At 58.5% G+C, this 24,810-nt stretch overlaps 3 protein-coding genes across 3 annotated transcripts in view; 2 read left to right on the plus strand and 1 right to left on the minus strand.

Moving 5' to 3' along the window:
• The window catches only part of NXN (nucleoredoxin), a 70,137-nt gene extending 66,493 nt beyond the window's left edge, over positions 1–3,644 (minus strand). Inside the window, exon 1 of the mRNA XM_026101473.2 lies at positions 3,591–3,644. Coding sequence (XP_025957258.1) covers positions 3,591–3,629 — 39 coding nt within the window. The 5' untranslated portion in view covers positions 3,630–3,644. The remainder of the gene's footprint in view (positions 1–3,590) is intronic.
• Positions 445–11,951, plus strand: LOC112983987 (multidrug and toxin extrusion protein 2-like). The gene is made up of 17 exons (XM_064523175.1): positions 445–643; positions 2,972–3,073; positions 3,604–3,672; positions 4,090–4,238; positions 4,724–4,766; positions 5,660–5,704; positions 6,138–6,235; positions 6,541–6,638; positions 6,978–7,091; positions 7,325–7,392; positions 7,813–7,921; positions 8,330–8,405; positions 8,741–8,810; positions 9,462–9,594; positions 10,249–10,343; positions 10,585–10,666; positions 11,082–11,951. The coding sequence occupies exons 1-17, from the start codon at positions 539–541 to the stop codon at positions 11,312–11,314; spliced, it is 1,689 nt and encodes a 562-aa protein (XP_064379245.1). The 5' UTR covers positions 445–538; the 3' UTR covers positions 11,315–11,951.
• A 1,058-nt stretch (positions 11,952–13,009) lies between these two features.
• On the plus strand, positions 13,010–20,696 carry LOC112983928 (multidrug and toxin extrusion protein 2-like). Its single transcript, XM_026101370.2, has 18 exons — positions 13,010–13,177; positions 13,812–13,994; positions 14,378–14,479; positions 14,711–14,779; positions 15,118–15,266; positions 15,375–15,417; positions 15,660–15,704; positions 16,076–16,173; positions 16,621–16,718; positions 17,249–17,362; positions 17,507–17,574; positions 17,869–17,977; positions 18,227–18,302; positions 18,387–18,456; positions 18,711–18,843; positions 19,113–19,207; positions 19,524–19,671; positions 20,131–20,696. The coding sequence occupies exons 1-18, from the start codon at positions 13,010–13,012 to the stop codon at positions 20,349–20,351; spliced, it is 1,989 nt and encodes a 662-aa protein (XP_025957155.2). The 3' UTR covers positions 20,352–20,696.
• The last annotated feature ends 4,114 nt before the right edge of the window (positions 20,697–24,810 follow it).

Genomic DNA, 24,810 nt, shown 5'->3' on the forward strand with positions numbered 1-24,810 from the left:
GGGCCCTTTGGCCCTGGGGGACGTGCGGGAAGCCCCTGCCTTTAAACCGGTAAACTTTAGCGGGGGAACCCCCATCCTCCCTCCGCGCGGCCTCCAGACACGCCACCCCCGCAGAGCCCAAGCCCCCGGCCCCCGCGCAGGGGGACCCGGCCCGCAGCCAGCACCCGGGGGGGCCTGCCCTGGCCCCGAGCGGCAGGGTCCCCGTCCCCAGCCAGGACGCGGGGGCAGGGGGTCCCGGTCCCCGACACCCCCCGCAGCACCCGGCCAACGCATGGGGGTGCCGGCCCCGCACGGAGCGGTCCCCAAGAGCCACAACGCTGGATGGGGACAACCGCCGGTCCCGGCCCCGCACGGAGGCTCCTCGGCCCCTACCCACCGCATGGGGGGCCCTGCCCCTCGCCCCCCCGCGCCGGGCCAGCCGGTCCGCCCCCAGGCAGCAGCCCCGCGGCCTCAGCCCGGCCGCCGGGGGCGGGGAGGCGGCGGGGCGGCCCCGGCCGTGCCCATAAGGCGGGCGGCGGCCGTGGCGGCGGCGTGGCCCATGGCGGCGGCGGCGGCGGCGCGGTGCCTGCGGGGCGCCCGGCGCCTCCTGCCCGCCGGCGCCCGGCGCGAGAGCCGCGAGCTGGCCCGGCTGGCGGGGCCCGTGGTGAGAGCCGGGGGCTCCCTCACCGGGGAGGTCGGGAGGGGACGTGGGAGGCGGGGGGAGGGAGGCGCTGCGCGAAACCGGCGCCGGGAGCCGTCGCGGTGGGACGGCGCCATCCCTGCCGCGGGAAGGGTCGCCTCCCTGACGGGGGGCGCGCGGGTAACGGTCGCCGCGCGGGGGGGTAACGGTCGCCGCGCGCGGAGGTAACGGCCGCCGCGCGGAGGTAACGGTCGCCGCGCGGGGGGGTAACGGTCGCCGCGCGGGGGTGAGGCGAGGCGCCGCGGCCCCGGGGGTCGCACCGCGGAGCCTGGCACCGTGCCGCCAGCGCGGCCTCCCCGGGAGGCGGCAGCTTTCGAGGCAGTGCTGCCGGCCGGGCCAGGCTCAAACGCGGCTGGCTTAGCCCCAGCCGAGCTCCCTGCGGCTTTCGCGGTGACGGGGGCAGAGAGATGTTTTTCTTCCTTGATAACCTAAACGGCTCCAGGGTCCTGAGGTTTCTCCGCCCCTTGCAGGCCCATGCTGTCTCAGCTCCCTGCTCTTCCAAAATGCCTTTGTGCTCGTCTTTACCTGCTAGCTAATTTACTTAAGGCCCAGCTAGACTCAATGCACTCTTATTCCCTAATTTAGTCTTTGTCACAGGAGTTCCTGTTGCTGTTCAGCTTAATCAATTGAGTCAACATTGGCTCTGGCAGGACCTGTGAACGTGGCTTTAGAAGAAGAACAGTGGATTTGGCGGGGGGAGAGGGGTGTTAAGCTGTTTAAACTGCTCAGCAAAACCTGCCTGCAGGCCCTGGTTCTGCCACGTTACCCTCATGTGACCTTAGGCAAGTCACTGGGCTTGACGTCTGCTCTTTGGCCAGGCCTCCCAAAAGATGCTGAGCACTAAGGTACCCTAAGGCGGGCTCTCCTCGAATCCTTTGTGGACTGAGGTTCATCTGCCAGAAGGCAAACCCTTCCCCTTTCCCATCTCTGTGTAGCCGGGGCCGGACTGCGCAGCACATCCAGGCTCCCCCTCGGTGCAGAGGCTCCTGCAGCCCGGCGAAACAGGCACCGCCACAGTCAGAAACGGGCCCTGGTCTAAACCCATCAAACATTAAGTTTCCTGACTTGACTCTTCTACTCCATCTGGTAAAGAAGTACCAACTGAAGCATTTTTCTGAGACCTCCTCTCTGACATCAGAGCACTAACCTGCCGTGATCAGACAGCAGAGGAAGTAAAGTCTGGTTTCTCTTTCTGTAGCTGAAGACCTCAGCCCCAGCCCAGTCCCCGCCACGGTTCTACATTCAGTTCAGTATACTTCTCCATATGCTCAGATAACCTCAAAACTAAACCTAAAGCTGCCTTCCAGGTGTAGCTGTCATCAGTAAATGCTCATTTCGTGTCAATTCCTGTGCGGGAACAACCGTGGAGGTACAGACCCCTCCTGTGGGGATTACTCACAGCCGGCTGAACGTGCCTGGGCCCGAGAGGAGGAGGCATCTGCAGGCAGCAGTGGGAGGTCTGGAGAAGAGCCAGCTTTGCTCCGCTCTTCCTCCAGCCTCGCAGGAGGTGGTACTCCAGCAGCGGCGGGCTCCCAGCTTGCAAACCGCTGGGAGGAAAGCAGTGGGAGCAAACACTGGGCATGGTTCCCGGCTAGTCCCACCAGTCAGCAGGGCATAAACGCCTCTAGCTCCTACCGACTGGTTCTTGCTCTGCCATGACCCTGTGCCTTGGATACCTGCGGAGGGGCTGCCCCCCTGCCAAGGGAAAAAAAGGTCTTGAGTGCAATCTCCACTACAGTGTCTTTAGCCTTTTCTATAGCCCTTGGCTAGGAACAAGCAAGCTGGACTTAGCATTTCTCCGGGAGGAGGGGACAGCGTGGTTTGGGGAGAAGAGTTTTCCCCTTAGCATAGCAATAACTCAGATACATATAAGGGTAAAAGAACATTGGGGGTTTTTTGCACTCTACACTGCTTTCTTACTGGAAAAGAGGATTTGTAGCGGATCTGTTAAACCCCATGTAAAACAAAGTCATCTAGCAGATCGACTGTGTAATGCCTAAATTCCACAGGGCAGGCAGAGGACAGCTTTAGGAGACAGAGAAAGACACCTGGAGCATCTGAGAGGCCGAGCACTGCCTTGTCTGCCCCAGGCAGCGTTTGCTGCAATGGGGCAGGCAGACAGGGAGTGCCTCTTGCTACAGGGACCTGTTCCTAGGACAGCAGAGCCCTGGCCTCAAGACGCTGCTGTAGCACCAGGAAACTTGGACTGTTCACAGCCCGACTCCTGGGATGAGGTGGTACTTGTCAAGGTGCAATCAGCACTTACATCACGGTCTCCTTCTTCCATCCTAGTTTGTAGCCCAGCTGCTGAGTTTCCTGATCAACGTGGTCAGCTCCATATTCTGTGGCCATCTGGGGAAAGCTGAGCTGGATGCTGTGACACTGGCTGTGTCTGTAAGTATTACTTTTTCTTCTCTGATTTAAAGCATACAAATTGTGTGCTCCCCTCAAAAATGAAAAACATTCGTGGAGGAATGCTTACCTGAGAACCCCATGTTTAAGCACAGCCTGATGCAGCACTGACACTGCATCTACCAAATTGCTTTTGCCCAGAGCACAGCCAGGAGATGTGGGACTGAGCAGTGAATGATTGTGCCAGTGCAAGGCCAGCAGCTGGGCAGGGAGCTTGAGCCTGTGACCCAGCTCTTTGGACCTGCCAGACCTAGGCGTGCACCTGTGGCTAGGAGTAGCACTGTTAGTGGTCTTTTAGATATTTGGCCTTTGCTGGAGGATCCTTTCCCACAGCAGAAGAGGGAAGAGGCTATTTGGATAACATTTATGTGTTATTCTGAGAAGCAGAGAAGGTCTGGAAACTTCCCAAAACTCACAACGGAAGTGTCTCCCCACCCAACTGGGAGGGACACAGTGCTTTGGGCCAGAACGCCTGTGACCCTCCCTCACAGCCTCTTACCTCTCTCCTCCAGGTTATCAACGTGACAGGCATCTCCATCGGGTCTGGGTTAGCCTCAGCATGCGACACGCTGATGTCCCAGGTCAGTAGCTGCTCCCGCTGTTTTGCGCCTAGGGTGGGTTCAATGTGGTGGTGCCTCCCCTCCTGTGCAGGGTAACCTGGGCACAGAAGGTGGGAGGATGGCAGCTTCCAGCCAGCCTGCGGCTCCACACGCACGGTCCGGCGGCTGCCCTCCCCATGTGGGGCAGGAGGGGCACGGACTAGGAAGGGGTGCGGCTGAGCCAGACTCCCCAAGGAGCACTGGTCATGCCTGGGTAGCAAAGGGATGTGCATCCCAGCTGAGGTCCAGTTAAATCTAATCAGCCCAGTGCTAGCTGCTGCTGGGAGTGAGGGAAGAAACTGCGTTTAATAGGTCTGTCACTGCCTCTGGACCAGAGCGTCTGCCCAGATCCATTCCCCCCAGCCTTAACTCTCACCTTGGTGCTGTCTCTCCACTCAGACCTATGGTGGCAAGAACCTGAAGCAGGTGGGCACCATCCTGCAGCGGGGGATCCTCATCCTGCTGCTGTGCTGCTTCCCTTGCTGGGCAATCTTCATCAACACCGAGCGGATGCTCCTGCTCATCCAACAGGACCCTGAGGTCTCCAGGTCAGGGGTGAGATCAAGTCTGGCCCCTCTCCGGTCTGCAGTGTGTCAGGTGTCAGCCCTCCAGGCTCTGAAGACTCTGGTTCAGACAGGCCTTTCTAAGGCTCTGGGGGGGGTGAACTCTGGGATCTTGCTTGCCAGCAGGGCCATCAGAAACCAAGATTATGGGTCTAGGGGCCCCTGAACCTTCTCTGGGAACGTTTAGGGCCCCAGGTCAGCATGCCTGGGAGCTGAGACACCACTGGAGCCTCTGTCTGTGTCATCTGTAGGAAGAGGACTGCAGGGATTGCCCATTGCCATTCAAGCTTGCTGCAGATAAGGGTGGCAATGGCTGCTTTATCTCCTCCACCCTTCTGGGCTGGCATTTGGCTGCAGTTGGATTGCTGCGTAGTGTTGAAGTCAAGGCCCTGCAGAGTTTGAGTGCAACCTTGCTTGGTTTGGCTCTTGCTTTCCTGTATTATTAACTGGGGCAACAACTTTCTTTCCAGGTTAACGCAGCTCTACGTGATGATCTTTATCCCAGCTCTTCCTGTAAGTTGCTGCTAAAGCTATTACAAGCTTTATATCCCTCAGTAACGTTTGGGGGAAAGAAGGAGGGTCTTTGCTCTGTGGATCACAGGGCAGCATGATTGAGAGTTTTACAATGGGTCCCTTGATCTTAGGCCTTAACAGCTGTGCACTGGCCAGTGGCTGTTGGACTAGCAAACATGCACTGTTTCATCTCACTGTGCAAAGGCTTTTACTGCAGGCCCCATCTCTGCACAATAAGTAACTGTCTACAGACATTGGAACCAGGGGCTTCACGGCTTGCTCTTAGCTCAGAGATAAAGGCTGCAGGTTGCTATTAGCACACACTCGAAGCCAGCTCGTTCTTGGCTAGTTACTTTGTCTTTCTGAAGAGTCTGCCCTAAGACAGGGAGCAGTACCCCTAGAAAACAAGTGTCTGGAGGTTATCGCTTTCTTCCAAGTCTCACAGGCTCTGTGCTGATGGGGAAGCTTGGGAGATCTGCAGTTTGGAGAGCGATCTCTCATCGTGGTGGGAATGGAGAGGGTTAGTGTCCAGCCAAGGGGAGGGACCGTGCTGCTCTGCAAGGCAGAGATTCTCTTCAGGGCCCAGCAAGGGAAGCTGCTTTGTGGTTTGCCTTTTTTTTATTCCTGGCTTGGGGGTGCAGCAGTGCCAGCAGCCACCGAGCTTAAAACAGACCACAAGCCCCATGTATTGTTGCAACACGCCTGGCTGTGGCATCTTGACAAGGTGGCGGGAGGAGCTGAGGAAAGGATTTATCCATGAGTGTTAAATTGTAGCTGGCTGTTGAACCGTAGCGGCACCAGGGTTCCTCTCTCGCGTGGGGCAGTGGGGAGAGTTTCCAGACTGCCTGGATAGTGTGCGGCAGTGCTGATGAAATGAATCCTTACTTTTGCAGGCGGCGTTTCTGTACCAGCTGCAGACAAGATATTTACAAAGTCAGGTATTGTGTAACCAACTGGGTCTGGGCCACAGATTAAAGGTATTCCTGGGGACATAGATAAGGTTGGTGATCTAAGTTCACTCTGTCCTGGGGAGCGCTGGGCTGAGAAATGTCTGATCTGTAGTCTTCAGCCAGCCCTGCAGAGCAGGGAGAAGCCATGGGGACCAGCCTTGGGTTGCTACAGTCTCCCCGTTGCTGCCTCCTAATTCTCTGCACTGAGTTGATCACTCTAGCTTTTGAGCCCTGCATGCTGCTTTCCGCCTGTCTAACACAATTCTGCTTCACCTGGACCAGGAGCCATCCTTTTGGCTTTCTCCTTGGGCATTGCGAATCATCTCCCCAGCGTTCACTGGACGTTGACAAGGGTCTGTGCTGGCTGTGGGTTCGGGCAATGCTGGGAGAGCAAACTCCAAAGTCTGTCTTTGGCTTCCAGGCGATCATTTTGCCTCAAGTGATTACGGGTATTGCAGCCAACATCCTCAACGTGGCCATGAATGCCATCTTTCTGTATGCACTGAAGCTGGGCATGGTGTAAGTGTCAGCAGAGGTGGTGGCAGCCTCTCCCTAGGTGAAAGGGTTTGCTCAGGGCTGTGGGAGGGTGTCTTGGGTGCCCAGTTCTGCAGCCCTCTGCCCCCAGCCAACCAGCCTGGAAAGAGAAGGCTGGGGGAAGACGTGCATGTGCAGGCCTGGCTCATGACCCAAGAGGCAGCAAAGCCCTGTGCATCTGCCTCTTTCCCAGAGCTGCCACAAGGCTCCTGTGGGTGCCACCAGGTCTCTTCTGTTGGAGTTGAGCTTGGGAAGGATGTCGGTTGTAACTTGCCCATGTTTCTCACCAGGGGCTCTGCCTGGGCCAACACTGTTTCTCAGTACACCCAGGCCATTCTCCTCTTCCTTTACGTGTGGTGGAAGAAGATCCATGTGGAGACCTGGGGAGGTACTGTTCATAGCTTAATCCTTTTAAAATACTGCTGTCTGGCCCTGGGGATTTGGCACTGTCACCAGGACTCAGGCTGTAGGTGTGATACAGGGATTATAATTCCCTTAGCACGGGGAGAAACTGTAGCCCTGAGCCCAAGCCCATGACTGTAACCCCAAGTCCATTCTCTTTGCCCTGGCTCAGGGACACACTGCCTTATGGGAAGACTAGACTGATGTTCTGGGAGCTGTGGCTTGTGGTTGCTGTCCTCAGAGAGAGCATCCAGAAGAGCATGTGTCTCCCCTTCTGGGGGAGAGAGGGAGAGTGCGTTCATTCTGCTTCACCTCCTCATTGCAGGCTGGACCAAGGACTGCCTCCAGGACTGGGGTTCCTTTATCCATCTGGCTGTGCCCAGCATGCTCATGATGTGTATTGAGTGGTGGACCTTTGAGATCGGGAGCTTCCTGGCAGGTGAGTCCAAATTCTCTCCTTTCCACTGACTCAACAGAGCATCTTCCAGTCACGCCTGCCTTGGTGGCTGCCTCTCTGCTGTGCCCCCAGAGCACCTCCTGCCAGCAGCCCCTTGCACACAGGGCTGGTTCAGCAGGATGCCGCATCCATTAAACGGGAGCCCCGTAGCTGCTGCCTCCTTGCCAGCAAAGGAGTTTTAATTCTGACCTAATGAAGTGATAAATCTCTTCCAGGGCTGCTCAGTGTGGTGGAGCTGGGTGCCCAGTCTGTGATCTACGAGCTCTCCTGTGCAGCATATATGGTAAGGGCTGCATGTGTTGAGCTGGGACTGGCTCAGGAGGGAAGCAGGGGTGGGAAGCAGAACCTGGTACCAGGCCAGCAATGACTCTCCGGCCTGCTGTGCAGCTGCACATCCAGAGGTGTGCTGCAGATGTGACATCCCTTACTGCAGCCTGCAAACACCTGCTGAGAGGATACCCAGACTGTGCTTACATTAGCACCCTTGTGTTCCTGGGTATGGCTATATGGCTACTTGTCAGCCTCCTCTGATGCATCCAAAAAGACTTTATGCCCATGGGGCAGGCAATAGCTTGTAGCTGCAGACAGTAGCCTGGGACTAGGTGTTAGTGACAACACTTTGCCCCTAATTCTCTACCCGGGAAGAGACAAATTGTTGCAGTCTCTGCTGCCACCCACCTCCTCATTGTCTCCTGCTACTCAGGTGCCCCTAGGCTTCAGCGTGGCCACAAGCGTCCGAGTGGGCAATGCCTTGGGATCGGGGGATGCAGTGCAAGCCAAGACCTCCTGCATCACTGCCCTGCTGTGCTCAGGTCAGTCCAGGCCCCTGCGGAGGGGAATAAAGGGCAGTTATCAGCAAAGGGTTCACAGGGCTGGGGAACCTCCAGCAGCCAAGACCCACTTGTTTGGACCCTCAAATGGCGAAGGTGGGACTCTGGCAGTTCCTATTCTCTGTTAAGAGCCTGGTGAAAAGGCTTTAATAGCTAAAAATGCAATTTAGCATTCTGTCCTGCAGCTCCAGAAGGTGGAGGGAGTATTTGGGGGAGGAAATGGGGAAAACTGACTTGGGGAGAACTGACTTGTCCTCTACTGCAGTAACATTTGGAGGTGAGCCAAGTCCAAACCCCATAACACAGCACCCCCAAGAGCTGGGCCTGGGATAGGCAGTACATCCTGCTCCTTTCTGAGGCAAGCTGTTTGACTATTGCTTTTTCTTTCAGGAGTGTTTGCTGTAGTGGTTGCAACATTACTGGGAGTCCTAAAGGATATAGTGGGCTACATCTTCACCAGCGACAAGTGGGTTGACTGCTTTCTTTTAAGCGCAATTACTTTCTTGGAAGGCCTGATATCTAATGTCCCAGGCACAGCTCACAGGCAGCTGGTAGGTGGAGGTCATAACCTCCATCTGGCAAATGTTCCCCAAAGGTTCCTCCCCATTGCCTTGTGTTGCTGGGCAGCATGGATGCTGCTGGCTGGGATGACACTGTGGCAGCACCCAAACCGCACGCACTCCAAGCTGCAGGTCCAGCAGGCTGGGATCAGGCTTTCCCAGCTGGCCAAGGGTGATGTGTGAGAACCTTTGGGCCAGGCTGCCCTACTTTCCCTGACCAGCACATACATTTTCCCAACAGGGAGATCGTTACCTTGGTGTCCAAAGTGATGTTGATCTTTGCTCCATTCCACTTATTTGATGCAGCAGCAGTGAGTATTCCAGGATGCGGAGCGATTCCTCTCTGCAGATTGTGGTGTCATGGAGAGTGCAGAGCTATCTTTTGCTCTTAATCCGTTAAAATGATTCAGAGAAGCAACCTGAAAAACCGCCAAAGCAGTTGCTTGCATTAGCCATAGCTTCAGCTTCAACGTCCCCTCTGTTCTTGTAGCTGCCAGTTGGCATTACTGCACAAAAACCCAGTTCTCCCTCTCCTCCCCCTGCCAAGACTTCAGTTTTCTACTAGTTTGTCAGAGCAACGCAAGCAAGCAGCTGGATCTTTAGGGATGTCACGTACCCACAGCACAGTAGCAGTGCTCATACAGCCTATTAGATGATAATTTCAGGCTGTTTTCTCCTGTCCTGTTCCAGGGAGAGTGACCAGGCAGCGTGGAAGGCCCTACAGTCTGCTGGCACACCTCTCTGTACGTCTGCAGACAGCTCCACTTTATGCACTTAAGTCAGTGGCTAAACAAGAGGAACTTTAAACCATGTTCTTTGAGATGTAGCCTTGGTCCCTCTCAGCTCTGTGGGACAGTGGGCTCCCCTATTTCCAGGGCTGTGCCATACCCTGAGCTCCTCTAGTGGTACCAGCCATGGTAAATGCTGTCCCGCATGTTGATTCCTCTGCCTGCTTTCCTTAGGCGACCTGTGGCGGTGTGCTGAGGGGCGCAGGGAAACAGAAGATGGGTGCTATCGCCAACGCTATCGGCTATTATGCCATCGGCCTGCCCATCGGCATCTCGCTGATGTTTGCAGCTAAGATGGGGGTGTTAGGTACGTTTGTCCTCTGCTTGGTGTTGGGGGTCTGGCTTTGTGTGAGCTGCCAGCACTGCTCCTGCTGGGCCAAACCCTGTGGCCTTGGGCAGAGGCTCGGTCCTGGGGCTCGTGCGTGGATCCTCCTTCGGGTTTGGCAGGGCTGAATTGCACGCTGAGTTGTTTAGCTGAGGCGGGCTCTGGGTAGCCCCCATCAAATGGAGATGTGGGTGAATGGCAGCATCTCAGCTCCAGAGCATGAACAGAGGTAGAAGTCCAGCACCTTAGGAAACATTCTCTGCCAAATTTCTGCCGCTTCGAAGCCTGTGCGATTTAACTGCAGAGAAAAGGGGCTTAGTCTGCGGTGACTGTAATTAACGCCAGACTTGGGACACTCTCCCTTTGGTGGTAACGGGACCCAGGTCTGATGCATTTGCTGTGAGTGAGCTCAGTGGCAGAGTTCCCAAGATGGCCCGGTAAATCCAGGCTTGCTCCCAGCATAGAGCTTACCCGGGAGCTGTTTCCTCGCACTGCCTCTCGGGGCAGCTCGCAGATCGAGCCTGGGTTAGACTGAGCAGAGTTCTGACCCCACCAAAGTCCTTGGGTATTTTGGCAGTCACTGACAAAAGCAGGGTTTCCTAAAGCCCTCACTAAAGTAACTCTCTGTTGTTGCAGGTCTGTGGGTGGGGATGAGTATTTGCATTTCTTTGCAAGCCCTTTCCTTCTCAACCTTTGTCATGCGCATGGACTGGAAGAAAGCTGCAGAAGAGGTAAGACTTGTGTTTCCCTCAAGTAGCTCTTAAAAGGTGTTAGGCCAGTTCCTGTCCTGGTACAATGCAGCCATTTGTGGGGAGACAGGAGCAAAACAAGATCTGTCCCTCTGCTGTAGCACAGGAACGATTTGGTGCTGAGCATGCTTGCTTTGGGAAGATAGAGGAAGGAGGCAGAGGTTTGCTTGGCTGGGCAGGACATCCCTGCTCCAAGGAGAGCAACTCTTCTGTGTGTTTTTAGGCTCAAATCCGAGCTGGATTGAAAAAACAACTGGAAGATGTGAACTCCAATGGCACAGCTGCTAACAAAACATCTGTTCTTGGTACGTAACCAGGCCTGATAACAGGGAGGGAGCCCAAGTTCTCCACCCAGCCCTTCCTTTCCTTCACAGTCACGGCAGCAGTTCTGTCCTGCAGGCCCAGACAGCTGGAAAGAGCACAGTGTCTTGTGCTGGTCCCAGACCAGTGTGGCATTTCTGCTGCAGTCAGTAATGGGGGGTACAAGATACCTGTCCCCTGTTGCTACCCTGGCTGCTCCGGGGAAGAGCTGGGACTGCCACTATCTGCATTACCAGGGAACACGTGCCACTTTACTGCTGCCTGTTCCGGTGTCCTTGAGCCTTGGGAAGGGACCCTCAGGACTGTCACTAGTGCTTGTGCAATATAAGGCTGGGATCTCCTGGCTCTGCAGCTTGGCTTCCCTGAAGCACTCACCTCTCTCTGTCTCTGTTGATGCAGACGCTGTGAACGCCGAGGCCTTACCCGACGGCACCGTGGTCTTACCCGACTGCACTGAGGGAGAGGAGAGGCAACCTGATCACCAGCTCATTGTGCAGGAGGAGCCTGCTGTCTCCTTTGCCCCTCCTGTGGCAGGGAGAGCCCTCATCCTCCGCCGGGTGCTGGTTGCTGCTGCAGCCGTCGCTGTTCTGCTCATAGGTGTGTTGGTCCGGCTCCTGACTGGCAACGGATAGAGCTAGCGTCAGCACACCGCCGGGGAACTGTGACTGCACAGAGCAGGAAGGCACATGGTAACGGCCTAGGAAGATGATGATCAGGGAAGGAATTTCCCCCTCGGTAGCTTGTTAAGAGTCACTTCACGCGGTTTCTGGTTAAGTCAAAGTGTCTTATCCCACATGCTCAGTTCTTAAACGAGATGAGGATGCAGCACCCAGGAAGGAAGTGCGTGAGAGGCTGTCCCCTCTCCAGCACTGCACTGGGATGTCACTTGTGATGCGGCTAGAGTGTGTCTTAGGGCTGGCCAGGGGAGGAGATGGGCTTTGTGCTACTGTCCTCCTGCTTCCTAGTCACAGGGAGCATTTGACCATGTGCTTTGGTAATGGCAGAGGCACGTGCTGCCCACAAAGCGTGTTCCCTCACAGAGCTGCCCCTGCCAGCATCTTGGCACGTCAGAGCCTGCTTGCTAACGGTACAACAGTGCATTGCAGTACAAGGCCACATTTGCTAGAAAATGGCTGACTCCCACCAAGGCGTTGGCTGCTGGCTCCTGGCCCTGCTCTCCCCTGTGTTTGGCAGGCGCAGAGCCTAGAGCAACTCTTCTTTGCACTTTTGTAACCTGGGATTTTGATACAATAAAGTTTTCTGAGTAAACCTTGTGTTGTTAATGGGCTGTGAGCACGGCCCGGTCATGGGCACTGCTTAGCTATTAGAAGGGAGATGTGTGCTTGGTTTCTAGCACAAGCCTCAGCTGAGCGGTTCTGTGCAGAGCGACCATCTTTCACAGGGAAATAGCCTTAAATGCTGGTACTAGATCCTGACAGTGGCATCTGAGTCTGGCTGTGCGTTACGGCAACGTGGCCGGTTTTAGCCTGGCTCACTGAGCACACAACTCACCTCTAGCGCAAGCAGGGCTTTCGCGCTTTGGCTGCTCCCACCCCATTGCTGAACCATACCAGAAAGGGGTGTGCAGCCCCAAACCAAAGTCTGAGTGTGGGCACAGCTGCCAAGCAAATGCCTTACATCTTAATGCAAACACCCCCTGGCATTGTCTGCCTCAACATCCAGCCCTGGGGGCCTGCAGGACGTGTCCCAGGACAGGCTGGCTGCTGGGCTCCCGCTCTTACCTGCAACTGTGCAGCGGCAGTGGGGCTGCCAGCGCTGTGGTGTAGCAATGCTCAACCGTTCAAGGTGAATGCGACAAACAGCCTGCGCACGGCAACTCCTTGCCAGTCTCAGCCACCCTGCAGGTCTCCTGGCCCATGGAGCTGGTCACCTGTGGGCTGGGAATAAGAAAAAGGAGAAATAACATAGTAAATCAGCTTGAAACATCCATTAACCATGACCTCAAGGGTGCAGGGACCTGGCCCCCATACTGGGAGTCTACCTAGATGTGGGGAACTGTGGCAGACTGCCCTGCTTGGAGTCCCATTAATTCTGGGACTGAAGCTTAGGAAGAGGAGGAAATCTGCCTTGCTCTGCCATGCGGGCTACCCCAGGCCCTGCCTGCCGGCGCTCACCTACCGCTTTGTGCAGGAGAGGTCTGCAAACGCCACGGCCGCACTTGCCCCCTTGCCCTGCGGTGGGCCAAAGCAGGACGCTATATTTGGCCTGGCAGAGCAGTGCTGGTGAAACCCGACGCGGCGCACGCTGTGCGAGGCTGACAGCTGGAGCCAATGGGGCTGGCTTGTTTTGGCTGCCACGGTGCTGCGATGAGAGGGGCTGAGATGGGCAGCAGCCCAGCCGCTGCAGACGAAGCACTTGGAGGCAGGAGCTCACGAGAGACAGCACAGGGACCCGTGAATCCTCCATCTCGGCTGGAAGAGGAGAGCAACCCTTCAGCCTGCCAGCCAGCAGAGCCACAGCGGAGTAGGAGAAAGGTAGGCGGGTGCGAGAACTGGCACCGGACACGGGTGCTGCAGGCTCCTTTCTGCAGCCCTTGTTCTGCCTGGCTGCGAGCGGTAAAGGAACCGCAGCCCCCCAGGCAGCCTGCGCGGGCTTGGCCAGGGGCAGCGTGCCATGGGGCAGCCAGACAACCTGCTAGCGACTGTTTCCAAACTGCTGGCAGTCTCCAGCCGCTTGGGGACCGGGCGGGACACGCTACCAGCACAGCAGGGCTGTGCCAGCAGCAGGAGGTACATGGGCAGCTCTGTAGGGCTCGTGGGAGCGATTTGGGAAGGCTCCCCCACAACGCGCTGGCTTGGGGCAGGCAGCAAGTGCCTGACAGCAGTGGACCCACGCAGCTGGGCTCCTCTGTGCTGCCCATATCAGCAAGCAGGACCCTCGCTTGGCTCTCCCAGCCCTGAGCCCGGCAGCATGTCCTGCCCTGACCCCAGCCCGCTGCCCGCGCTCCCCATCGCTGCACCAGCGTCGGCGGCAGGAAGCACGCGGACGGCTGGCTCAGCCCTGGCTGAAGTTCACCTGGTCGTGGTTACACATTGCTTACCCTCGCGAGGCAGGGTGCTCGGCGGCTTTAACGGAGCGCAGAGAAGGAGGGTTCTTTCACTCCTCTAGCAGAGCCGCGGCATGAAGCAGGTGAACTTCCCCGAGGAGAACAGCTTCAGCGAGGTGATGGCCAGCAGCCCTCACGATCCTGCGCCCAGCAGCTGCGGGAAGAAACGCCACTGGCTTCAGCGTCTGGTCCCGGACAACTTCTGGGAGGACACAAAGAAGCTGCTGGTGCTCTCGGGGCCACTGGTAGGGATCCGAGGTGGAGAGCGCTGGCGCGTCAGTAGAGCAGGTTGGGGCGGCTTCAGCTGCAGCACGATGCCGCGGGCACAGCAGGGAGTGGGTTCCTCGGCCAGCAGAGCCAAAACGACGTGAGACCCTCCTGGAGAAGGTGGATGTAGAGCACTGCTAATGCCTGGCGAGGGGGTAGAAACCTCAAACCAGTTTTATCTGAGGTGCCATGAGGGATTTGTTTGCTTGACTAGTTATATCCCGGTGAATGGGTACAGCCACCCTCCTGTCCTGGGCCCTGCTCAGGCCCGGGAGGAGAGCAGCGTTGCCAGGGCTCTGCCTCCAGCACAGCCGCCCCTGCTCACCTCTGTCTCTCTGCGTCTCCTCTTCCTCACACCTAGATCGTGAACCAGCTCCTGATCTTCCTGATCCACCTCGTCAGCTCCATATTCTGTGGCCACCTGGGGAAGGTTGAACTGGCCTCTGTCACGCTGGCCATCGCTGTAAGTATTTCTGCGGGGCTGCCTTGGCACCTGGCCAGGCACCAGCTCTGACCCAGAAACACTGCAATATGGTCATGGAGACACAGGCAGGGAGACCTCTCCTGTGACACGGAGACAGACAAGGACTGGGGAGGCTGGACTCCCGCTTTGCCTTTTAGCAACTCTCCCTACTTGAAAGTCTAATATTATACATACTTACTCATTTTTTTTTTATTCCTCTGCTCCTTCCAGGTTGTAAATGTTACTGCCATCTCTGTAGGATACGGTTTGTCTTCAGCATGTGACACCTTGATATCCCAGGTGGGTATGAAATGCTGACGCTGGTCCTGCAGATGCTGGGTTTCATGGCGCAGGCCCACGCTGCCCGGGCACAGCGTGAGGCAGGGCTGTGCTGGGGCAGCCTAGGCTGCACGAGTGAGCTGCTGTGCGGGGAGCTGGGGAAGTCTGGCCCCGAGCAGCAGTCCTGTAGCCAGCTGGCAGGGAGGTCCGAGCTCTCCTTTAAATACCGAGTCCTTCCCAAATAGTCTCCAGGACGGGCTGGGGTCACGGCTGCTGCATTGTCTGCGGGGGCCCTCTAACTCCTCGGCATGGCGGCTCGCCGGCATGCCAGGGCTCGCTGCCACGCTCTCGCCTCGCAGACCTACGGCAGCAAGAACCTGCGGCGCGTGGGGGTGATCCTGCAGCGTGCCATCCTCATCCTCCTGCTCTGCTGCTTTCCCTGCTTCGCCATCCTCATCAACATCGAGCAGCTCCTGCTCCTCATCCGCCAGGACCCTGAGGTCTCCAGGTTGGGCAGCCCCACGGCCGGGACGGCCTCCGACACCAACGCCTTGTCCTCTCCTGGGGGGACGGCGGCCTCGGCCCCTTTGCCAACCACGCCCTCATGTCCCCCCAGGTTAACCCAGCTCTACGTGATGGCGTTCATCCCTGCTCTTCCCGTAAGTCCCTGCGTGCAGAACCCTGCGTCCTGCCCGGCCCGGTGGTCCCTGTGGGCTGCGGCTTGCTGCACGGCGCTGCGAAGGACGCGCTCTGCCTGGGAGGACGGTCCAAGCCGCAGAGCGCAGGGCAGCACCAGGGCTGCAGCTGGGCACGGAGTCGGCGTGCGGCTCTTGTTTTCACCCGCAGCAGCGCAACCCACACCGAGTGCTGGCCTCGTCTCATGCACCCATTTGCTTTTCAGGCAGTTTTTCTGTATCACTTGGAGACAAGGTACCTGCAGAACCAGGTGGGTGTCCCACAACGCTCGCATCTATGGAGGGGCATTTCCTGCCCTGGGCATGGGCTCGGGGCTCCCCTCCGCCACACGCCTGGGTTTTTGGGCTGCTGGTGGCTCCAGGCTCTTCCCTGGAGATCACTTGTGCCACATGGACAGTTGTACCTGTCTGCCTGGACAGGATGGATCTTCCTTTGCACCTTCCCACATTCGGGATTTACCTCCAGCGCAGTCTTTTTCCAAGTAGGCGACTAACGTCACAAGTTTACTCTTTGGTTTAAAGGCCGTGAAAGCTAACCAAGAACGGGCCCAGCGGGTGCCTTTGGCTCTCTCTCCCGAGGCTTTCGCAACAGCGATGCAGGCCCACCTCCTCTTCCTTACAGATGATCATGTGGCCCCAAGTGCTGAGCGGCATCCTTGGCAACGCTGTCAACGTGATCGCAAACTGCATCTTTCTCTACGTGTTGGGCTTGGGCATCGTGTGAGTAGCACTTGAGTCCCACGAGGAAAAAAAACGACACCTTGTAACTGCAGCTTCATCCCAAGGGCCCAAAACAGCAACTGGCTTAAAGGAAACAGGCTTTTACCCTGAGAAACACAGTATTTTCAAAAAGGACGCTGGGAGCCTAGCTTGAAACAGCTCATTTATGTTTTGAGATATAGGATTATCCCTACCCGGCCAGGACTCTGGTTTGTCCTCACAAAGGGACCAATTTCTGAAGCTGCAGATCCAGGAGTTAATGTGCAAGGTGCTACAGCTGCCCCGGCCCGCTCATCCTTCACCACCCTGGCCCACGAGGGGCTGCAGCCATGTGCTGGGACACGCGGGGGCCGGCGGGACGTTACGCTCCGTCACCGTCAGAGCGGGAGCGGTTGTGCTGGGGAGGTGTGAGCAGGACATAGACAGCATTTCTCGTTTCCTTTCCAGGGGCTCAGCCTGGGCCAACACCGTTGCTCAGTATTCTCAAACCATTTTCTTGTTCCTGTATATTGTAGGCAAGAAGCTGCATGTGGAGACATGGGGAGGTAAGGCATCTTCCCATGCCCCACTCTGCTCCTGCTTTACATGAACGTCCGTAAATCTTCCCCCATTTCTATCGGGTGCATTTCGTTAGTGCTAAAGGTGTAATATTAACCTCTGCCTGGCACACTCCAGGAGCACCGTGCTGCTTCGGTGGCAGCACGTGATGCAGGGGTACTGCGCTGGGCACTAAACATTAATCCTTGAAGACTGAAACTTCCTGCTGAAACTTTGTTGGGTTTGGTCCCAAAGCAGGAGCAACCTAGACGTAGCTGCGAGGCTCCTTGGATGCTCTGGTCCTAGAAGGATCAGCTGAAGGCGCACAGCGCTGTGGGCCCTGCAACGCGTCGGCAGAGCACGTACATACACACAGCGCGGCTGGCGATTCTGCCAAGCTGATGAGCGCTGACTTGGGGGCTTTGCATGGGGGTCCCAGTGTGAAAGGCACAGTTGGCTGCATCGGGCATTCTCAGAGGTGCAAAACTTGGCCAGTTTGGTCCTCCGTCAGGCAACACTTCTCCTCTCCTCTCCGCAGGCTGGTCCAGGGAGTGCCTCCTGGACTGGGACAGCTTCACCTCGCTAGCTATCCCCAGCATGCTCATGATATGCATTGAGTGGTGGACCTACGAAATCGGGAGCTTCTTGATAGGTCAGTGGAGAGAGGGAGCTACATGGAGGTGGGCAGGGCGCGACTGAGGGCAGCCTCCGGTGGCTGGTGAGGGTCGGGGGGCCCAAGAGCGGTCTCTTTGCCGGGTGCTTGAACTCAGCGCTGACTCCCTCCTCTCCCCTTCAGGCCTGCTGAGCGTCGTTGAGCTCTCCGCACAGTCCGTCATCTATGAGGTGTCCGTTGTTGCCTTCATGGTAAGGTGTGAGGATTATCATTTAAGATTAGGCCTCCACAGGGACAGTCTCAATACAGGCCCCAGCAAGAATCAGCTCCAGCAAACTCAGATCTCCTCTCTTCCCCCTCTGTGCTTCAATTGCTCCTTGCTCCTGCCTGTCGCTCCTGTGGATATGCTTTTAATTAAACCCCAGCCTTCTGCCCCTGCTCTGCCGGGTCATTATTTTGTTGCTCCTCTGGCTGTGGTGGCCCGTTACCACAGGGCCCGGTGTCACCCAGCCGCAGGAGTCAGCATCAGTGCTCTGTCGTTACAGATTCCCCTAGGGCTCGGCACAGCTGCCAGCGTCCAGGTGGGAAACGCGCTTGGTGCTGGGGACGTGGAGACAGCCAAGAGATCTTCCTCCACCTGCTTGCTCTGCACGGGTGAGGTGGGCCGGGCTCATCCCTCTGCTCATCCCTCGCTCCAGCTGCACCAGGCCAGCTCCAGACCCCGCAAAGCAGGGCGCGTTTTGCAGTCCTCTACCTGCAATGAACCCAAGTTACCCTTTAACACCCCCGTGTCACGCCGGTGTTGTGGGCGCAGGGCCAGCCCCGTGGCAGCACACCTCCACGCGTGGGGTGAGGGCCAGCTCCCCCTCCGTGACAGGCTCAACCCTTTGCTCTGTCTTTCAGGGGGGTTTTGCATAGCAGTAGGGGCCATTTTAGCAGCCACGAAGGATGTGCTGGGCTATATCTTTACCAGTGACAAGTGAGTGCCCTGGCTCCCGGCCCCAGCATGCACAGAGCAGCAGCCGGTTCCCCAAAATAACCATTGCCTCTTTTCTCTCCCCAGGGAGATCATTGCCTTGGTGGCCTGGGTCATGCCCGTCTATGTTGTCTTTCACTTGTTTGAAGCCATGTGTGTAAGTCCTCAGGGGTGCTGCTACGTTTCAGAGGGGGCCTTAGGATGCCCTGAGAGCCCTGGGCAGTCCCAGGCCGTGGGAAGGGCTGGGGTTGAGCAGGGAGGGACCTGGCCCTCGGGGCTGGTTCACCAGGCATCCCGCAGCAGCTGCCACCCCGAGGCAGCGGCCGACCTTGAATTCGGCCCAGGTGGACACCCCAGGATGGACATCCCCAGCCCTCGCTCCAGTCCCTCTCCCGCTCTCCTCCCTCGCAGGGTGCCTGCAGCGGGGTGCTCAGAGGCATCGGCAAGCAGAAGTTCGGCGCCATCCTCAACGCCATCGCTTACTACGGCGTGGGCCTTCCCCTGGGAGTCGTGCTCCTCTTCGTGGCCAAGATCGGTGTCATAGGTACCGAGCGGAGGGGAGGGCTGGCATCCCTCTGCCGCCACGCCGAAACATGGCCCTGCCCACGCTGTGGCTTCCTCCACGGTGGTCCCGCCAACGGCTCATCGCAGCCCTTCCACCGTGGCCCCGTCACGGCAGCAGCGCCCGGCTGGGTCTGCCGGGAGCTCCGCAGCAGGCGCTCCCGGCTGGCCCTGGCCCTGCTGAGCCGGGTGCTGGGGCGAGGCGCCCTTTCCTGCCGCGAGACGCCGGCTGACGCTGGCCTCCCTCCACAGGTCTCTGGCTCAGCATGCTCGTCTGCGTCTCCATCCTCTGCAGCTGCTTCGTCGCCTACATCATCCGCATGGACTGGAAGAGGGCGGCCGAGGAGGTAACCTTCCCTCACGCCGCACGCGCCTTGGGGTTTCTCTCCGTGCTGTGCCTGACTTGAAGCACGAAGCACAGATCGAATGGGGCCACCGAGGCACCGCCCAGCTCTGCTCACCCGGGCTGCAGCCACTAGGCACCAGTGCTGGAGTCTGCGCCAGCGAGCTTTTCGTGGCCGTTTTGGGTGCATCTCTTGGCTGCAGGGTGCTGTTTCTCCCCACACCAGCTGCGCGAGACACAGCGTGGCAGCTCTGCGTGGTGGGGAGTTCCCATCCCACGCCAGGCACCGCTGGTTAAACTCAGTGTATTCCCTCCCCTAGGCTCAGCTCCGTGCAGGAGTGACCCAGCAGTCAGCAGAGGAGCTGAACCCGGGTCCCGACGCAGCCTGCAAGGCTCTGCCCTGCGGCGCAGGACCGGACCCACCGCCCCACGCTCACAGCCCCGCGGCGGCGGCGCGGGGGTGTGTAGGTACTGCGTGCCGCTCTCGGCGAGCCCGCGTCGTGCTGGGACGCTGCCCAGGCTGGCAGCACCGGGGGTGCCGCGCCAGGGCACCGCTGCACCCGTCAAGGCTGCGCACACGGTGTTTGCGCCCAAGCTAGCGGAAAAGGGTTTCCGCAGAGCTTTGCCCCTGAAACCTCGAGGAAAGGGAGGGAAACGGTCACTACAGCCATGCGACCTTAGGAGATGAAGCATGTTGGCAGAGGGGAATGATCTGGGGAGAGACACCCTGGGGAGTTTTCGCCTTGGAAACACTGGGACCCCACTAAATCTTGGCTAAGCTCTGCTTGACGGGGGCTGGAGATCCCCGCAGGACTGCGGTGCCGCTCTCAGCAGGCCAGGCTTTGTCCATAAAGTGCTTTTGGCCCTGGGAGAAAACCCTCCGCCTCCCCGAAAGCCCTCGGTGACCCTGCCTCATTCTTGTTGCAGCGGGAATGGATGCCCAGAACGGTGTCGTGCTCATGGGCGTCACCAGGATCGAGGGACCAGCGTATCAGCCAGAGCCCCAGGAAGCAGCGCCTGCCCCAGCAGCTCCAGTCACCGTGGTGCCCATGAAAGAGCTGCTCCTCCGGCGCGGGCTAGCGGGGACCGCAGCTGTCGCGGTGCTCGCGCTCGGCATCGTAATAAAGCTCATGACCAGCAAACGCTGAATGGTACCGCGCGCTCTGGGGACTTTAGGGACAAAGGCACCTCCTGACTGATGGACACACAAAGCACAGACCGACCAAGAGGAGAATCCAGCACCCGAGTGGCCTGTCGGGGAGAAGGGCCCCCCTCGGCCCTTGGCAGTACCCGACGGGATCCCGCTCGGGAACGGGCCCTGTGCACCCCCGAGCGCTGCCAGGCTGCCCGACGCCCTGAGCGGGGGGTCACCCCCTCCGCACCCCCTCCGCGCGCTGCCGCCTCTCACCCGCCGACCGGAGCTGAGCACGGCCCGGCTCGCACCGCCGCTAATAAAGAATAAACCCGGCTAGACCCAGGCTGGCTCCTTTGCGTGGAGGCTGGGGCAGAGCGAGCTGCCACCGCAGCACGTGAGCGGCCGCGAGCTGCGGCCCCGGCTGGGGCTGTCCGGTCACTTTTTAGGGGAACGCGGCCCTGCCGACCGCGGCGGCTTTCGAGGCCCTGCTGGCTCCCACCAAGCTGCTCCGCGCGGCGCAGCAGCGATGAGGCGTCAGTGGGGACAAGGACAGCGGGTGCTTTCCCCCGCAGGGACGTGCTGCGTCCCGGAGCACAGCGGTCTCAGCGCAGCGCTCTGCTCCCCTGCCCTGCAGCACCGAGCGGCCTTCGCGATGAACAGGTTTTGTCCAGCAAGGCTCAGGGTCAGGCTTCCAGTTACAAGCTCGGAGATAAAAGACTACCAGCAAACCAATAAAAAAATGGAAATTCAATTAATTCCCTCAGCATGAGTTTAGGAAACCGCGCTCAGCGCCTCTGTCAAAGGAGGCCAAGGACTCTCCTAGACGCGGAGACTCGAGCCACAGCAACTCCCCCTCGTCAGCGCTCAGCCCCAAATACCACGCAGCAACCGCACGACACTCCCCAGCGCGCCTCGCGTCCTTGGGGCACAGCCCGGCTACAGCTCAAAAATCCTTTGCTATCTCTTCATGTAGCTTTTTTTTTTGTTTTTTTTACCTTGGGTGCCTGTTGGTGATTTCCCGTGCGCTGAGACATCGCTCATGCCGCTGTGAGTCCCTCCAGGGACGGGATGGTGCGTGTCCTCCTTCCACCTGAGGCAGGACTGGCGGTTCGGGCCTCAATCAATCGCTGTATTTCGGCAGGAGCCTGAGCCGCTGCTGGCTCAGCGCTTCTCTGCTTGCGGGTGGTTTCATTTCCTTCTGCCTCTTTGGTGGGCTGGATGTCCCAGAAGAAAAGAAACCGCAGCAAAATCAAGTATGGAAATAGGAATGCGGGAGGTGAACGCCGGCTCACGGGACCAGCGCGTGGCTGGCTGCAGGTCACCCTCTCTTCAGCGGGGCAGATCCAGGCAGGCAGAGGCGAGACCCGGCCCCGCAGAGAGGGAGCAGCTCGCTCGGGCCGTTGGTGAGGGGGCAGCGGAGGCGGAAACCCGGCTGAGCTCGGGGGGATGGAGCTGGGGACAGGCGCTCACGTAGAAAGCAGAGCGCCAAGGCTCACCTTTATCACCACCGCTGCCGCGACCCCCAGCAGCGCCGAAACGACCAGTCCCACTCGGCCCTTGTTAAATCGCTCCAGGAGGAAGAACTCGGCCCAGTCCACCTTCTTCTGGCTGCCAGGCGGGTGCTGGAGTTTGTTCACCCCCTCCATCAAGTCCTTGATCAAGCAGGCCCGGCGGTGGGAGAAGGTCTCGAAGCTGTGCCGGCCGTGGTAGGCGCCCATCCCGCTGCTACCCGGGACACACAACCCCGACCGGTCACGCCACGGGCTCAGCTGGCCAAGCCTGTTGCGCACAGTGACAGTTACAGCTCTCAAGCTTCAGCTCACAGCCCTGAGGACGCAGAGCAAGCTTGTTCACGGTGCTTTGCACACAGCAGAGCAGCAGCCCCGGTCCCCCAGGGCGGAGAAGCAAAGAGCAGGTTTAATATCTAGGCTAGGAAGAAACGAGGAGCTGCTCACTGCCTGAACCGCTGCTGGTAACTCGGGCTGGTTGCGTGCATCTGCCCCTGAAATTAGTACTGGCACCAGCTCTCTTCTCCCGAGGACCAGCCCTCCTCCTCCCACAACGAACTTACCCTGGGGAAGAGCAGGGGGGAACAGGGCCTCGTTCTTCAAACAGCGGGACTTAATGAGGACTTGCGGTGCCCTGCCATCAGCAAACACCCAAGGCCTCAGCCCAGTGCCCACAGCCTGCCTCTCTCTACCACAAAGCCACCGGTCCAACGGTGATGTACCGGGACCCTGCCTGAGGAGCAGGACAAAGTGGCCATGGAGATTCAGCCAGGTGCTTGTCCCCAGGCAGCTTCATCCCACACCCCAAGCACGAGAGCCAGGGCTGTGCACACAGATGTGCCAGAGCATTTTCCTCTCGCTGCTGCCCCGACACTGCTCCAAGCACCACCGAGCCATTTCCTGAAGGAACCCACGTGCAAAAATCACCTCGACGGGAAAGCGCAGGTGAAAAAGTTCCTAAAAGGCTGAATGTGCACAATAGCACCCAGAGCAGACACAGCTGCTGGGACACTGAAATCAGCTATGTGATGGACCGGGGACTTGCCCACGCCACCAAAGGGCAGATCGGGGATCACAGAGTGCATCATGACACCGTTAGCCGTGACACTGCCCCGCAGGTCTCCGCTCTCGTACTTCTGATGAGCTAACCCTGAACAAGAGGCAGCGCAGCAGGAGAGCAAGGATTTACGGGGAGCATGGCAGCATGCAGGTCCTATCAGACAGGGGACAAGGGACCACGGGTGTGCACCGAGCAGCTCTCCCAGCGACGCAGCCCAGCCGGTGCCATCTAGCGACACGCTCCAGACCTGGCAGCCTGCTGCCGGCAGCAAAAACGGCCTCGCGACATCGCTCGGCTTCAGGATTGCCGGAGAGGGCTCAAAGGAGCGCACAGAAATACAAATGCTTAATACCAAGCCTAGACCCAATACGTGCTTTGGGGAGCATACTACGTGTTGTCCGCTTAGAGATGCCATTTAACATTATTCCAAGTGCAAGACCTGCACTGACTGGAACAGCAGCAAAGCTGAAACACTCCTTATCACAGGGACAGTTACAGGAGGAGGATCGCAACCCTGCGCCTGGGGCATTCCTCAGTCCTCCCACGCAAATTCCCAGGGTTGTTGTGTGAACACAAATCCATGACCTAAATTCCTAAACTGGCACAACAGACCCCGGAGGCAGGAGACTGCCAGGGAACTAGCACCCACCTGCGTGGGGAGGACTGCGGAGGCACAGAGCTGTGCAAACCCAGAGCCCTTCGGCAGGAGCCTCCTGCAGCGCAGGGAACGGTCGTGGCTCACGGGAGCGAAACACCCCAAGTCAGGTATAAGCAGGAGCCAAGACGGGCCCTGCGGGGAGCCCTGCCTGCGACCGGCCACACAGCATCCAACCACCGCAGCTGCGGAGCAGAGCCCGGACGCACCTCCTTCTTGTTGGAGACCACCACCCTCGTCGCGCACGGCTGGGACGTGCTCTCCTTCCCAGTGGCCTCCTGCTCCCAAAGGGGCTGCTCAGGGCTGTCCACCCGCAGACGCCCCATCCTACCTGTGCAGCATCCAGGAGCCAAGGGTGTCTTTCGTGGTGGAACAGCATCTCTGGGGACTGCTGATAAATCTTACTCCACGGGTGCTTTCCCCTACCTTGGGCATGCACTTAAAATAACCAAAATGCCCTTCCCTCCGCTGACGGGGATGCTCCCGAGGAGCTGCAACACGGGCAGTGCCACAGCCTCGCTGGGCACCGGGCTGCAAACGGAGCTGGGTTCCCGCGAGCCGGCTTGCGGGCATCTCACCCGAGGCCCTCGTGTTCGCAGGACACTGCTGTTACAAAACGCTGTGGAAGTTTCATTCTGGGAGCAAAGCTTTACTTTTTAGCCAGGACAAGCGATCTGCCTGGCTTCCCTGCCTTGTGAAATGAGACCCTGAGGTTTCCCTGCAGCTAGTAAAATCTGCCTTTCCCTGTGCTCTTCCACAGCTGTGTAACACTGACCTGATCCTGACCAATAAAGGAGATGACTCATCGAAAAAAGAGAACAAAAAAGAAAGTTACCTTCAGAGCAGCTTCTTTCTCAGCTGATCTCAACTGACAAGGCAAGCGCAAACAGGCACGAGCCCTTCCGCAACACAGCTTGGAGCGATCTCTCCTCCCACCAGAGGCTCTGGCCCAGGCCCAGGGCTCTCGCCAGGCACAACGCACCCTTTACCCAGACGCATCCTCGTGCTGCGAACACGCGAGCCTTGAACCGTGGCTGGTGACTGCGCAGGAGGCGAGGGCTCTTGTTTGTCCTCGGGATTGCTCAAGCCTGGGGACACCTGGCAGGGCCAGGGCCACCCTCTCCAGCACGTGGCAGAGCCACGCCAGTGCCCGCTGCTCACCCTCGAGGGCACTGGGGCGGCTGTGTGTGTCCCAGGGACCGGCCAGGCCTGGGATCACCGTGCTGCAGCTGCGGCCGTGACTCAGACA

This window comes from Dromaius novaehollandiae, chromosome 19 (assembly GCF_036370855.1).
Source record: "Dromaius novaehollandiae isolate bDroNov1 chromosome 19, bDroNov1.hap1, whole genome shotgun sequence".
Classification (NCBI taxonomy): domain Eukaryota; kingdom Metazoa; phylum Chordata; class Aves; order Casuariiformes; family Dromaiidae; genus Dromaius; species Dromaius novaehollandiae.